This window comes from Ailuropoda melanoleuca, chromosome 7 (genome assembly GCF_002007445.2).
Source record: "Ailuropoda melanoleuca isolate Jingjing chromosome 7, ASM200744v2, whole genome shotgun sequence".
NCBI lineage: Eukaryota > Metazoa > Chordata > Mammalia > Carnivora > Ursidae > Ailuropoda > Ailuropoda melanoleuca.
The window spans coordinates 22,965,999-22,980,440 of NC_048224.1; the positions used below are offsets into that span (position 1 = coordinate 22,965,999).

Here is a 14,442-nt window from a genome sequence, read left to right on the forward strand (position 1 = left end):
AAAAATAGTAAAACCCAGCAGATAGATGGGCAAAGGAAAGTGGACTTTTCACAATAAAAGGAAAAGCAACAGTAAACACTATATAAATCCTTTTCAACTTCGGAAGTAATAAAAAAGTAGATTAAATCCTTGAGATACCATTTTCTCTTATCAATATAGTTAGGATTAGAAAATAAACACTATCAATTATAAAGGTGTCATGAGGGAGACACTTTTGTGCACTGCTGATTATACTCTAAATTAGGAATGATGAAAGCAGTATGTATGAAGATTATTAGAAATTGCCATATCCTTTGTCCTGAGCATTACCCCTTCATAGATAATCTGAAATTCAGGAGTAGCTTCAGGACTAAATAGTATTCATTAAAGTATTATTTATAATAATGGAAACCTAGAAGCACTCTTACTGTCCATCAAAGGAGAATGATTTTTTAAATTATGGTATGTCCTTAAAGTGATTATTAGGTAACATTTACCGTTATAATTATAAAGTGTTTATTAACACTTGGAACGTGCTCCTGCCATAGCTCAATGAGCCAGATACAAATTGCGTGTATAGTGTGATCTCAGCTAGATGAATAGTTATAAAAATATTAAAAATTGGAAAAAGAGGTGACAAACTGCTAAACGATTTAGGATTGTAACTGTTCTTTATTTTAACAATAAGAAGCTATGGTTTTTATAATAAGTCATTTAAGAATATGAAACAAACCATTCAAAGAGGAAAAAAAAAAAACCTTGCTTCCTTGGGGGATTTAAGTGGGTTCCATACAGCCTCGAAAACTGTGGTAACTGGCCGTTCTCGGATTAATGTTGCCAATATCCAAACCAGATAAATTCAGGATAAAAAGAAATCTGCTTTGTCCCCTGAATTGACGGTTCTTGGAACAAATGGTCCTCAGCAGCTGTTCCCTTTCCTTTGGACTGTAACCTCATCCTTAGACAACTTGTCTTTTTTTTTTTTTTCCCCTTAAATCACATGAACTCAATTTAATGGTTTGGTGTCAAAGGGAAAAATTAAAAATACATACACAAAATGTTATTCTATTTGAGAATAAGGATATTTCCTAACACCCCACTTCAGAAGTTCTAAAAGGAGCCTCACAAAATCATGGGCAACTTTGTGTTTCTTGGAGATTCTCACTAGTGTTAATGACTTAGCTTTATTTCACTGCCTGGAAGGTGAAAGTACTGGTGAGGACAGAATTGTAATTGTTTTAATGTCTGAAGTCTTTTGATTCAAAATTCAAAGAGCTCCTATTAAGTATGTAATACTTACCTAATAATATTACTTTGTTATTAATATTACTTATTATTACTTAATATTATTAGTTAATAATTTAAGTAATAAGCATTAAGTAATATTAAATATTACTTAATAGTAATAAATATTATTAATACTTAATAATATTAAGTACTAAGTATGAATTTGGGTCATCACGAAGTTCACTGTGATTTATTTTTCCTCTTTAAACCTTGAAATTCATCAACTCTGGTTTTAATTTTTTATGGACCCTTTTCATTTAAACTGCAGTACTGAAAACATTATTATGAAAACTGCAAAGTCTGGGGGAAGGGGAGGGGAGGGGAGGAGGACTTTGATCCAAACTGTATCCAAATCTAGCAAACACTTTTTTTTTTTTTAATTAAAGACAACATTTCTGTTAGAAGTGTTTTCATTGGTGCTGTTTTGTTTTTTTTTTGCTCGAGTTTGGTTTTGCAATTTGACCTCCCAGTCTCTTTTTTCATTTTTGTAGGGAATTAAATGTGATATGTCTCAACTTTTGTGGAACTGTGTGCTATGGGCTGATTTCCAGCTATTTCCAGAAATGAGCTAGAAAAACTGTGGAAGGGGTGCTCAGATGATAAATATTCTCATTTAAGTGTTTCTGAGTTCTTTGCCTGGTTTGAATAATAGTAATTGGCCTCACCATTTTTAGGAATAGAAGGTCTAACTAACTCATTATTGTAAAGTTTTTCAAAGTTATCTCAGAAAACCTTTTTTTAAAAAATCCCAACAAGAATATCGTAACAATTTCTGACCAGATTTCATGGGTATGGAAACTATCTCCTCTGTAAATACTGTTTGTGAATTTCTGGAGTACCACTAAATGTAATACTCAGAAACTTTGATATACATCCAAATCTGAATTCAAATTATGTAACTAAGGAGAAATTTCCTCTTTAGTCCGTGAGGCCTTTCACGTTCAGAGACCTTATTAAAAGCTCAATCGATCAGTGAATTAAGGCAAGTTCTGAGTGGTGGAAAAATCTGAATTCTAGGTCTGTTTATTCATTCCAGGAACTAGAACTGTTAATTTTAGCCAAAAAAGATGTTTTGTTTTAATGAGAAAATGGGTTTTTACCTGGAATTAACCCATCTTAAAACAGCCTAAGCATTTCTGGCTTCTGCTTGTCCTGTGAATATGTTGTTTACATCAGACTGACATGCCAGCATTCTCTGGGCTGAATGTCACCCTTCCAACCCTGCTTCTCTGCTGTGAGAAGCTCTGATGTCCTCCCAGTGCTGGAGGCAAGAGGGTAAGGGACCCCGACTGGTCATCCACAGGTGTTCCGAGTAGAAGAACTAGGGGAGCCAGAGGCAGGGCCCTTTATGATTAAGAGCAATGTCCCAAGGTTAGAAGAGAGAAATTAAAGAACACAGGACTTCAGTGCAGTTGGTAAATGTAGTAACCATGGAGAAGGAAGCAAATCATCCTGACCTGGGGAGTCCAGAGGGTTCTGCCAGGAGTATCACTTGCTCCAGGTTCTGAAGGGGGTTTACAAGGATGGAAGCACTGGAAAAGGCACTCTACCCAGAGAATGGAGCATGAGGGACGTGAGGTTTGGGAGAGTCTGAGGGCTTCGAGGTGCCTGCAGCTAAAGAAAGTTTGGACCAGGAGATAGGAGAGGACTTATAAAGGAAGTTTGAGGTCACACAGGAGGACTTTGTTTTTTAAGGCAAGGGATTCGTATTTTATTTAGAAAATGGGAAGCCATTGGCAGGTTCCAGGTGGATCCTGGTGATCTGTGTTTTAGAGAATGGATTCTGGCGACGGTACAAAGGTAGGCTGAGTAGACTGACAGAGGAGCCAGTTAGGCTATTTCTGGAATAAATGCTTTGATAGCTGTAGAAACTAAGTGGCGGGAGGGGAGGTCATTAGATGATATGGACAGACGGGGATGGGGGTAAGGATGAGATTCGGGGAGGAAGCGCATGCATTAGGCTTTGACCCATTGACTGTGTGGTGTCCGAGGTATTCCTGATGCACATGCCCAGCATATTTTGGAAATGTGGATGAGGACCTGGTGAGACAGGTGGGAGTTGGAGGGATGGAGCCCTCAGTGTACTAGTGAGAAGGAGATGCGTACTGTGAGGAGGAGCTGCACCTGGTCCAGAGGGTCCAGAGGCTCTGCTGTTCCAGTGGCAGCATTCTTGCCCTGCCTCGTTCCCCTATGTTGGCATCTCTCCTTTCTCTCTTTCTGCCTTTTGCTTTTCTCTAGCACATATGTACACTCACAGACATTCATACTCTACATCAGCACATTTTTTTTAGGACCAATAGTAAATAGTTTAGATTTTGCTGGCTACATACTGTCTCTGCTCACGTATCCTTTTTTTTTTTTTTTTTTACAACCTTTAAAAATGTAAAAATTGGGGCGCCTGAGTGGCACAGCGGTTAAGCGTCTGCCTTCAGCTCAGGGCGTGATCCCGTCGTTATGGGATCGAGTCCCACATCAGGCTCTTCTGCTATGAGCCTGCTTCTTCCTCTCCCACTCCCCCTGCTTGTGTTCTCTCTCTCGCTGGCTGTCTCTATCTCTCTGTCGAATAAATAAATAAAATCTTTAAAAATAAAAAATAAAAAAAAATAAAAATGTAAAAATTATTGCATGCTTCATGGCCAAACACGTGTAGGTATTGGGCCGAATTTGGCCTGTGGAGCTAGAATCTGCGGCCACCTGCTCTAAGGCACCCTCAGGAACTGATTCCATTAAAGCACCTGACACTTACCTTGGAGACTGTTCACACCTAGAGAAAGCAGTCAGTGTGGTAACTGAGTGTGGTCTTTGTCGAGTAAATGCTAAGTGCTTCCAGTCCTTTTTTGCCCAAGGAGCACCTACCTGTCTTTATCTGGCTGACTCACATGTCTTTCAGACAGCATCCATGTCACTTTGCTCTGGAAGGCAGCCCCACCCCCAGTCTGAATCTGTGACCTTTTCTGAGTATTCCCCTGGCACCTTGTACACCCTGCACCGTGGCACTGATAGTCACACTCTTAGAATTGCCTGCTTGCTTCTCTGCACCGCTCGCCAGGCTCTGAGCACCAAGTGGGCAGGGCGCGCGCTGCTCTTGTGCCCTTGTACTCCCAGCCGGTGGCACAGGGTAGGCTCTGCGGGTCGTTAGTAAGTGAAGGAACAGCATGGATGAAAAGTAGAGAACGGCGGTCAGGGGACAGGTACCAGGGCCGTCAGACCTGGGCTCAGATGGCGGCTTGATCGTCAACAAATGCCTGGCCTTGGACAGGTTAGCTCACCTCTCTGCCTCGGCTCCTCTTCTGCTCACGGGGTAAGAGTGGTACCTCCGTGAAGGATGGTCGTGATGCCTGATGAGTTCGTGCGTCTAAAACACGTAAAGCCTCTGACATGATCCTGCACTGTGGCTCCAGCTGCCAGGGTTCCAGTTCCAACATCTACTAGCTGTGTGGTCTTGAGCAAGTCTCTTAACCTCTCTGTGTCTCAGTTTCCTCTTTTGAAAAATTGGCTGATTGTGGCATCTAACTTACAGGGTTGTTATGGAGACTAGATGAGAAAATACATTTTAAATATTTAGAATAGTGGCTCATTCCTTCTAAAGTCGGTAAGGTTAACTACCATTTAATGAAGCGTGACTTGGGTCTTAGCTATTAATTCTACTATCCTTTCCTGTGTTCAGTATACAGTTTATAAGTGCCTTCCGTGTGCCAGACCTGCAAAGTCTAAATAGGGTTTATTCTACCTTGACTCAAAACAATGTACGTAATTTGATTATAAAAATCCTAGAGAAGCTTCTTGATGCCCTGCTCTGCCTGTGTCATTCCTGATGGACTGAATGACTTTGAGTAAACCTCAGCATGTAATCTGTGCCTTAGAGATGTTCTTGGGTAGCACCATCCTCCTCGGAAACCTCTGTCCGAGAGCTAGGAGATTGCGATTCTCTAAATGCCTGTGCCTGCTGGCATTGCTGGATCCCTGTCTCCAGAAACAGAGGAACATGCCAGCCCGGGCCTGGCTCAGCTCAGAGAGGTGTTGTAACGAAGTTACTCATGGAAGGAATACAGAAACAAGGGTCCTTTCGGGGCGCATGGGTGGTTCAGTCAGTTAAGCGTCTGCCTTCGGCTCAGTTCCTGATCCCAGGGTCCTGGGATGGAGCTCTGCATTGGGCTCTCTGCTCAGCAGGGAGCCTGCTGCTCCCTCTCCCCCTGCCTGCCGCTCCCCTGCTTACACTCCCTCTCTGTGTCAAATAAATAAATAAATAACTTTAAAGGGGGAAAAAAAAAAAGAAACAAGGGTTCTTTCAGTATCTAAGCTGTTGTCATCATAAATGTCTAGAGTCTGTTCCTAAAAGCCAGGCTTTGTGTGTAGATTAGTTTCAACTTAAATTGACTTAATATTCGCTACTCACCACGTTTTAAGGTATTGTAGGGATCAATTGAACCAAATAATAATTATTCTTTTTACTTTTGCCGATTCCCACCTATTTCCCGTGTGAATGAATGCATCAGTACCGCCCAGCAAGCCTGTGGAAAAAATTGCCAGTGTGTTTGTTTGTTTATCACCGATGAGTTTGACTGATAACATTTTAAGCCTTAAAATTTATACATTTAGCTTTTTTCTCTGACAGGACAGACAGTTTACAGAAGAATCAAGACCTGGAATTTGAAAGAAATAGAGAACGATTTGAATTTTTAAAGGTATGGGCGGAGTTTGGTTCCATTGGTTGTTTCTCTATATACGTGGGTACAAGGAGAGGTGCCAAGGAGATGGGCTGCGTAGATCCCCCCCGGGTATTCATCATGTTCTTTCCGTTCTCGATCCTAGTGGGGTTCTCAGGCTTTTCGCAACATGCGGATTATCCCCCCTGGCTCAGGAATCATCCACCAGGTGAATCTGGAGTATTTGGCGAGAGTGGTATTTGATCACGATGGCTATTATTACCCAGACAGCCTTGTGGGCACGGATTCGCACACTACCATGATCGATGGTTTGGGTGTCCTCGGCTGGGGTGAGTATCGTTCCAGGTTCCTATTCCATATACGCTGTTCTATAGTGTGTAGCTTGATTTACTCCAATACCGTAACAGCCCAAGAGCATGACTTTGCACGATCTTTTGTCTTTCGTTTACTGCTGGACTTCCAGTGCCTAGAAAAGTATCTCATGCCTAGTAAGCACTCAATAATAATGTTTGGAAGAATGAACTGGAGTAAAGGTGAGGGTCATTTAGAATAAATGCAAATCACCTGAGCTGTTTGTTGAAAATGAAGACTCCCGAACCCCATTCTGCACTTGGTATAGAATCAAGGGGATTTTGATACAGGTGTTCTGTCTGAGAAATACTTGTTAAAAATTCTTTAGAGGGAAATAGAGAAAAGATAGCTGTTCTATATAGAACCCAGATCTGCACTAGTAAAGCACCGTAACGGGGCTGGATTATGCTTGAGGGCTGGAGTGAAGCACACTGAAAGCTCCTTCCGTCCCACCTTCCTTGCAGGAGTGGGTGGAATCGAAGCAGAAGCCGTCATGCTGGGCCAGCCCATCAGCATGGTGCTTCCGCAGGTCATTGGCTACAAGCTGATGGGAAACCCCCACGCTCTGGTGACATCCACTGACATCGTGCTCACCATTACCAAGGTAACGATATGCTGCCTCTTCCGTGCTCTTGGACAGTCTTGGGGACAGACGGGAGCAAAGGCATGGCGGAGTCCCTCTTGGTTTCCATGTGCCCTAGGAAACAGTGTGTTGATGATTTTTAAAAAGAAGTGAGATAAGGGGAGAGTTCTGTGGTTACGTTTTAGACATTTATGTTCATTTTAGTCTTCCGTGGCTGCACGGATCCTTTTCTTCAAAAAAATATTTTGAAAGTGTGAAAGAGTTCAAATACACAGAAGTTAAAATGGCATTCATAGGCCCCACCACCTAGACTTAACAGATGGTAACATTTTGCCACATTTGCTTCCGAGCTCTCCCTGTGGGTATATTTTTTTAAGAAATAAAATGAAATATTTATGGCTAAGGCCATCCTCCGCATTCCTAGAAAGAACCGCTATCCCAAGGTTGTAAGACTCATTCCCAAGCGCGTGTTTATACTTTGACTATATTTTTCCACACGGTTCTTCTTTATGTAAATAACAAACTGCTTCTGTGAATTTAATGTCTGACTTTTTTAATTCCCTTCTCTGTATTCGAAGTTACATTATTTTAACAGATGTTTCTCCAAGCTGGAAATAGTACTTTTTTTTCTTTTTCTTTAGCTTTTTCAAGAAATGTGTGTGTGTGTGTGTGTGTGTGTGTGTGTGTGTGTGTGTGGTTTGCTTGCTTTGCAAAAGGACAAGAGTTTCATTTTGCAAGATTATTAGGAAAGTGATACTTTTTTATTATCACAAACGTATTTTTTTCTGGTTGTATAGTTAGGAGGCTTGGAGTGTTAGGGATAGCTACTATCCTGTTAAAGGCCAAAAAATGTTTCCTTGTGATATAATCTTTATGGAATTTGGAATTGCATTTATTTGAATACTGTAGTTTATCACAGATATCTGTGCATTGTTCTTCAAATGTAGAATAACGTAGAACTTGCCCACAGAATTTAGCAGAAGCCCACCTAATCTAAAGAGCCTGTCTGTGTCGTTGTCCACACAGTTGGTGAAACTGGCTTCATGCAGGGCCAAGTGAGCCATGGAGGCCCCAGCCCTGGCTGATGGCATGTCTGGAAAAGAGATGGGAGTCAGACTGGCTAGATCTTTTGGTTAAAATTAACTTGTTCAGGAAATGTGTTCATTATACCCTTGAAAATAAGCCTCTTAATTACTCAACTAACACAAGACTAGAGTGAAAGAATTTATTTAATTTTTAGCACTTCTAGGTGCTTCCAGTGATCTCATTAGAGAAAAAGTCCTTCTCATTGTGGAAAACTTTTATCAATGTTAGTTGTGTTTTGGGCATTCGTTTTTTTGTTTTGTTTTGTTTTTTGTTTTGGTCATAATTGTTTGACATAATTTTAGATTTACAGGAGAGTTGATGTAAATACAGATAAAACAGGGAGTTCCTGTTACCTTTCTCCCAACTTCCCCAAAGGTTAACATTTCACATAACCATGGTACATTAATCAAAATGAAGAACCTTGGTACAACACTATTAACTAAACTAGAAACTTCTCCAGTTTTTTCAGTAATGACCCTTTTCTGTTCCAGAATCCAATCCTAAATTCCGCATATTTAGTTAGCATTACTTTTTAAATTTTATTTTTTAAAGTAATCAAAAATATGTTGGGCCAGTTTATCTTTTATGTTTACTCACCAGGCTAGTTTATAAGAATTACAAAGTGCTAGTTCTGCATTTGAAAGATGGGCTGTTAAGTCTGAAGCTTTTCTCTTGTTCTGCTGCTCAGCACCTGCGCCAGGTGGGGGTAGTGGGCAAATTTGTGGAGTTCTTTGGGCCAGGAGTAGCCCAGTTGTCCATTGCTGACCGAGCTACGATCGCGAACATGTGTCCAGAGTATGGAGCCACTGCTGCCTTTTTCCCGGTTGATGACGTTAGCGTCAAGTACCTGGTGCAGACAGGTAAGTGCAGACCTGTGAGAGCAGAAGGCCCTGGGTCAGGCGTCATGGAACTCGGAGGATCAGAGCGCTGCCTTCTGCCTCTGTCCCTCGGAGTGCACAGGGTCACATTTATTTATTTATTTATTTTTCTTTTCTCTATGGAATCAAAATGGTTGTTGGGATTTCAAAAGCTATGACATAGACATGGTGCGGCCAATAGAAAGAACTCAGGTATTCTGGAAGCCTCGGTGTCTGTACTGGTCTTCTTCTACTAGTTATTTGACGGGAAGCAAGTCATCTTACTAACGAAGGTGTGCTCTCATAATGACCTAAGCCTGAGGTCCTCTGAATGAAGGACGATGACCAAAGAGAGGGGGAGTATTTACAGGTAGGACCAGAATCTGCTTCAGAAAATAGTCCAGATCAGTTAAAGACCCCTAGTAAACAGCAGCATCAGCCAGAGAGTCAGAGTATTAGACAGAAAGTCGAAATACCAGCAAAGCTTTTAGTGTGTATAAGTGAAATTCACCTTACTTGTGTAATTGCTGGTGGAGGCAGTAATTAACCTCTATTACTTGTTATTTCTTAAAATACCCATTTAGGTCGTGATGAAGAAAAAGTAAAGCAGATGAAAAAGTATCTTCAAGCTGTAGGAATGTTTCGGGATTTCAGTGACTCCTCTCAAGACCCAGACTTTGCCCAGGTATGAGAGAGTGCATTTCCTTTCCCTTGAGGCTGTGATTTTAGTTGTGTATGTTTTTGTCTGAGGGGGCGTACTTGTAGGAAATTAGTCACTGCCAAGTCATCACAGAAGAACAAGGCTGTAAAAGACTGAAACAATTAAGAAGATAAGGAATTATAAACATAAAATGATTTCTTCCTTTTCTCCTGGCCATTAGGTTGAGTGTGTGCCCGCTTTCCGACCTACTGATTGACTCCCCTCATGTGGAAGACCTTTGAAGAAGGGCTTCACCAGCGGGAGCGGGGCTGTTTAAAGGCTCAGCTCATCACTGTAGATGGAAAAGAAATGGGGGTTAAGCAGAGCAATTAGTTCTGGTTTATCCAGTGACTTACCTTCATTCATTTTCTGGGGGGCAAACTGAGTCCATATTTTTCTTGACAGGCAAGCCCAGAGGGTCACCTAGATGTGGGAGCCCGGTTTTGTTTCATGGTATACTGAGGGAAGGAAATACTCAACTAGACCCAGGCCCATTGCCTGGCATTGATGACTGAATGGTGGCATCCCACCAGTTGTACATTTTAGAAAAAAGTACAATGGTTTATGTATCATTTTCGTAGAAAACCCATCTCAGACTACGCTAGGCATTAGAAAGGATGCATTAGCTGCTTTGCAAAGATGAATGCCTAGAAAACGATGGCCAGCAGCTCAGCACATTCCCTGGTCTCTCCGAGAGGTGACAAGGTTCCCTACCTGTTCCACACCACTTACGTGCCCATCCTGATCTTTGGAAATTCATTCCTAAAGTATGAAGAACATTGAGTCCTTGTTTATGAATGTGATGGTTTAGTTTGTTGTTGTGGTTGTGGTGTTTTTGGTTCTCTGGCCCAGCTTGCGTTTTCTCTCTGAGGGTACGATGTCAGTTCTTGAGTTCCTTCTCTTTTGGGTGGACAGGTTGTGGAATTAAATTTGAGAACGGTCGTGCCTTGCTGCAGTGGACCAAAAAGGCCTCAGGACAAAGTTGCCGTGACTGACATGAAAAAGGACTTTGAGAGCTGCCTCGGAGCCAAGGTAGGGGCCGGGGAGAAGCAGGTGGAAGTCCCCCGACCCAGGCCACACCCCATGTCTTAGAGCCCTCGCTGCTTTCCACCCACCAATGATGAAGCTTCCCGAAGCCTGACGCTGAGGGCATTTCCTCTCCATCATGAAGTCCTTGGTGCCTCTCCCATTAGCCAAGAGCCACGCAGCTTCCTTAGAGCCCTTTACCGTCTGTGAACACAACTCAGCCCACCTTTTTAAAAGCACATCTGCTTTTCGTATGACTCTCATCACACTGTGCATTCGACTTGCCCCAGCTTTTCTGGCTGTTGTACTTTCACTCATGCCCTGCCTCCACCCACCTGCATGGTTCCGCCCCCTCCCTGCATGTCGGGGTCCATCAGTCTCCACAGCATGGCCTCACATCTCATAGCAGAAAGTCATTGGTCCCTCGTTTGAACCTTCATGGCATTTGATCTGAAACCCTTGGATGGGATCCATGTTCTTAAACTTACATGCTGGTCCTTTATATTATTTGCAGGGCTGACTTCCTTTATTGGACTGTATATTTGAGTAGAGGATTTGTGTCAGAATCACCTTTGTACTCCACAAAGTACCTAGCATAACATCTCGTACGCAGTAGATTTTCGATGAACATCTCCCCAAATGATGATTAAGATATGTGATAAGTTTTATTCTTGGGCCACGAGCATGATACCAAATAAATGTTCAGCTGTATTTGATTAGCCTTACTGACCATGATTAGTCGAATCTGGCCAAAAGGACACCTTTTTCTAAATTCCATCATGTTAGAATCAGTGGCCTTGGTTCATATCCATGAAACTCTACAATAATGTCATCAGGTTTAATTAGACTAACTTGGAACTAAATTTGTAATTGTAGCATTTTCATTTTTGCAATGAGAAACAAGTAATTGTTAATAGGACTTCAAAGCAGAGTAAGAGTCAGAAATTATGACTGCCTTTTATTAAGATTTAAAGATAATGGGGATACCTGGGTGGCTTAGTCAGTTAAGCATCTGCCTTCGGCTCAGGTCATGATCCCAGGGTCCTGGGATCGAGTCCCATGTCAGCTCCCTGCTCAGTGGTAGCCTGCTTCTCCCTCTCCCTCAACCCCTCCCCCCAGCTTGTGCGCACTCTCTGTTTCTCAAAAAAAAAAAAATCTAAAAACAATAAAGAGGACTTTGATTTTTCTGTATAGCATTTCAGAGTTCACTGGCTGAGATATTTATGTTTTGTTAAAAATTGGCTTTTAAAATTATAGTTACCAAGGTATTTCTTTTTTCTTCTAAAGTGAGAACATTTCACTGTGGTTTTTTTTTTCTTGCATTTTTTTTTCTTCCCACAGCAAGGGTTTAAAGGATTCCAGGTTGCTCTGGACCATCATAATGACCATAAGACATTTATCTATAATAATAGCGAATTCACCCTTACTCATGGTTCTGTGGTCATCGCTGCCATTACTAGCTGCACAAACACCAGTAACCCATCCGTGATGTTAGGAGCCGGTGAGTGCATCTGAATCCCTCCCCGTGCTGATGTGGACACGTGGGCGGAAATCTTTTAAGACATGATCCTGGGGCTTACCTGAATCTGCGTATAGTTCCCCGAACCTTGTCTTTTCCAGATGCAGAGATTTGTTGGCCCAGAAGTGTTTACACAATAACGGGTGTCCAAAGCAAAATTATTTAAAGTAGAATACAGATAATGCATACTAGTCTTTAGAATTAACGCAGAAAATAACTAGAGGAAAGAAAAAAATGAATTTCTGGTAAAGCTTAGAATCTTGTGTCAGACTCTAGAAGAAAAAAAACTGTTTTCAGTTCACAGATTAGTCTCTGTAAAACCCCTGATAGTTTTTGTACAGTGGACTTCAGTCTGTCTTAGAAGTATTGTAAGTGCATCTGAATTAGGACACAGGGCACTAGTTGATAAAACTTAATTTGGCTGTTGCGCAGTTCTGGTCAATAGTTAATATTTATGTACAGAGTTCTATTAGAAGTCTCTTTCATGTCCAGATTTTTTGATCATCCATAGACCCCATAGACCAAAGATCATCCATCGAGGAGTTCCTTTTTATAAAGTGCACAAGTACATAAGGAAAACCTTCTTCGTCCAAGAATTCATCTGTCGATCCCTAATAAGCTTTTCGTGTCTGGAGCAAACAAGTCTCTAAGACAAGTCATCAGCTTGTCTATAGCCTCTTGTGCCTTTTTACCCCCACTCATTTCTTTCCAAATTCTGTGACCTGTCCTAAGAGAGCACCCGGTGTCTCTGTAACAGTCTCTGTATTTGCCAAAATCCCAGTGGCCTAGAGCGCTTGATTTTCTACTTCAAAAGAAACACCTGGGGACTAGATTTTTCCTCTAGACTGACTGCACTCCTCACCAACCATTACACAGTTCATATCCTTTAAGAAAGGGCCCTACCAATTTTTTTCCATCCAAATAAAATGTAATTAGAAAGATTGCTTCACCCTCCAAAAGTTAAAAACTTATTCTGTAATATATTCCTAAATGTTTTTAGGTTTATCTCTTAAAAAAAAAAAAAAGCCTATCTTTTCGTTTCCATTTTGAGTTTACCGCATTCGTGTAAATGACTTTGGGCCAGCGAGCTGTTGATTAGGGCTAGGCAGCAGAGATCGCAGACAGCGCCATGGACGGGGCTTTGTCAGGGGTGGCAGGTGACGTAGACCAAGGGGTGGGTCTCTTTCCTGAACCTGCCCTGGCACCTAGAGTGGGTGGCCACCCCACACTGTGTCGGTGTTTACCATTTCACAGGACTGTTAGCAAAGAAAGCTGTGAATGCCGGCCTGAACGTGAAGCCTTACATCAAAACTAGCCTGTCCCCTGGAAGCGGTGTGGTCACCTACTACCTGCGAGAGAGCGGCGTCATGCCGTATCTGTCCCAGCTTGGGTGAGGAGGAATTTTCTTTCACACCATCGCTTCTGTTGTTTTTTATTCCACGTGTATCTCACGGTGTTACCTTGTAACACACATCAGCTTATCTGATGGTATCTAATGAGTCTTGTCAGCTGGTGAGTAGATTTAAATCAGAAGTCTCTAGAACTGTCCCCAGCACAGCGGCTTGCTGAGACTCACTCTCCGTCCTGCTTCTCTTCCGGCGCTTAGGTTTGACGTGGTGGGCTATGGTTGCATGACCTGCATCGGCAACAGTGGGCCCTTACCCGAACCTGTGGTCGAAGCCATCACGCAGGTAATGGTCAAGGAGTCTGTGGGGCTTCGGAGCTGTTGGCTCTTTCCATATGATGTGCGACCAGAACGCTGGCCATCTCAGGAAGACCCAGCACAGCAGGGGATGTGTTTAGACGTATGGTCTTCGGTGTCAAGCTAACCTGACTAGCTCTCGACCTCGTGCCTCAGTTTTCCCAGCTATAAATTGGGGGTGATGATAGCACCTGTTTCGCAGAGTTGTGAGCACAGAGATGACTGGGTGTGAAGGACCTGGCACAGTGCCTGGCACGCATGGGCTCTTGGACTACAGATGGCTCCGGAGCTGTGTGTCCCTCGTCATCTGAAAACTGGCACAGAGTCACACGTGTCTCCACGCAAACAGTGCAATCAAAACTACATTGCATGGGCTTGATTTTTGTCCCATAAATTCTGTAGCGTTGAGAAGCACGATTTGGTTTGCATGAATCACGGAACAATAGGGGTCAGTGTGGTTTCCTTTAGCTTTCAACTGTTGGACTTTCCCTCCTGCTCTCAGGCCCTGGGTGGCGAAATCACCAGGAGGCTGCCCTGTGACGCACCTGTGATTTCCTCGGGAGCAGAAACCATGTCTCTCGGTGTCCTTTGACCCAGAGTGTCTCCCCAAGGATACCCATGTGTGCTCTTCTCCCCACAGGCAGAGGACCAGGTGAAAGGGAGGTTAAAGAACTCCCCCCATGAT

General features: G+C 42.5%; 1 protein-coding gene across 2 annotated transcripts in view; it reads left to right on the forward strand.

Annotated features, from left to right (window-relative positions):
- ACO1 (aconitase 1) overlaps positions 1–14,442 on the forward strand; it is a 57,045-nt gene that overhangs the window by 26,916 nt on the left and 15,687 nt on the right. For both annotated transcript variants that reach the window (XM_034664004.1, XM_034664005.1), the window contains 9 exons: positions 5,882–5,951; positions 6,079–6,262; positions 6,749–6,888; positions 8,642–8,813; positions 9,395–9,495; positions 10,426–10,542; positions 11,878–12,037; positions 13,310–13,445; positions 13,662–13,746. In XM_034664004.1, coding sequence (XP_034519895.1) covers positions 5,882–5,951; positions 6,079–6,262; positions 6,749–6,888; positions 8,642–8,813; positions 9,395–9,495; positions 10,426–10,542; positions 11,878–12,037; positions 13,310–13,445; positions 13,662–13,746 — 1,165 coding nt within the window. The remainder of the gene's footprint in view (positions 1–5,881; positions 5,952–6,078; positions 6,263–6,748; positions 6,889–8,641; positions 8,814–9,394; positions 9,496–10,425; positions 10,543–11,877; positions 12,038–13,309; positions 13,446–13,661; positions 13,747–14,442) is intronic.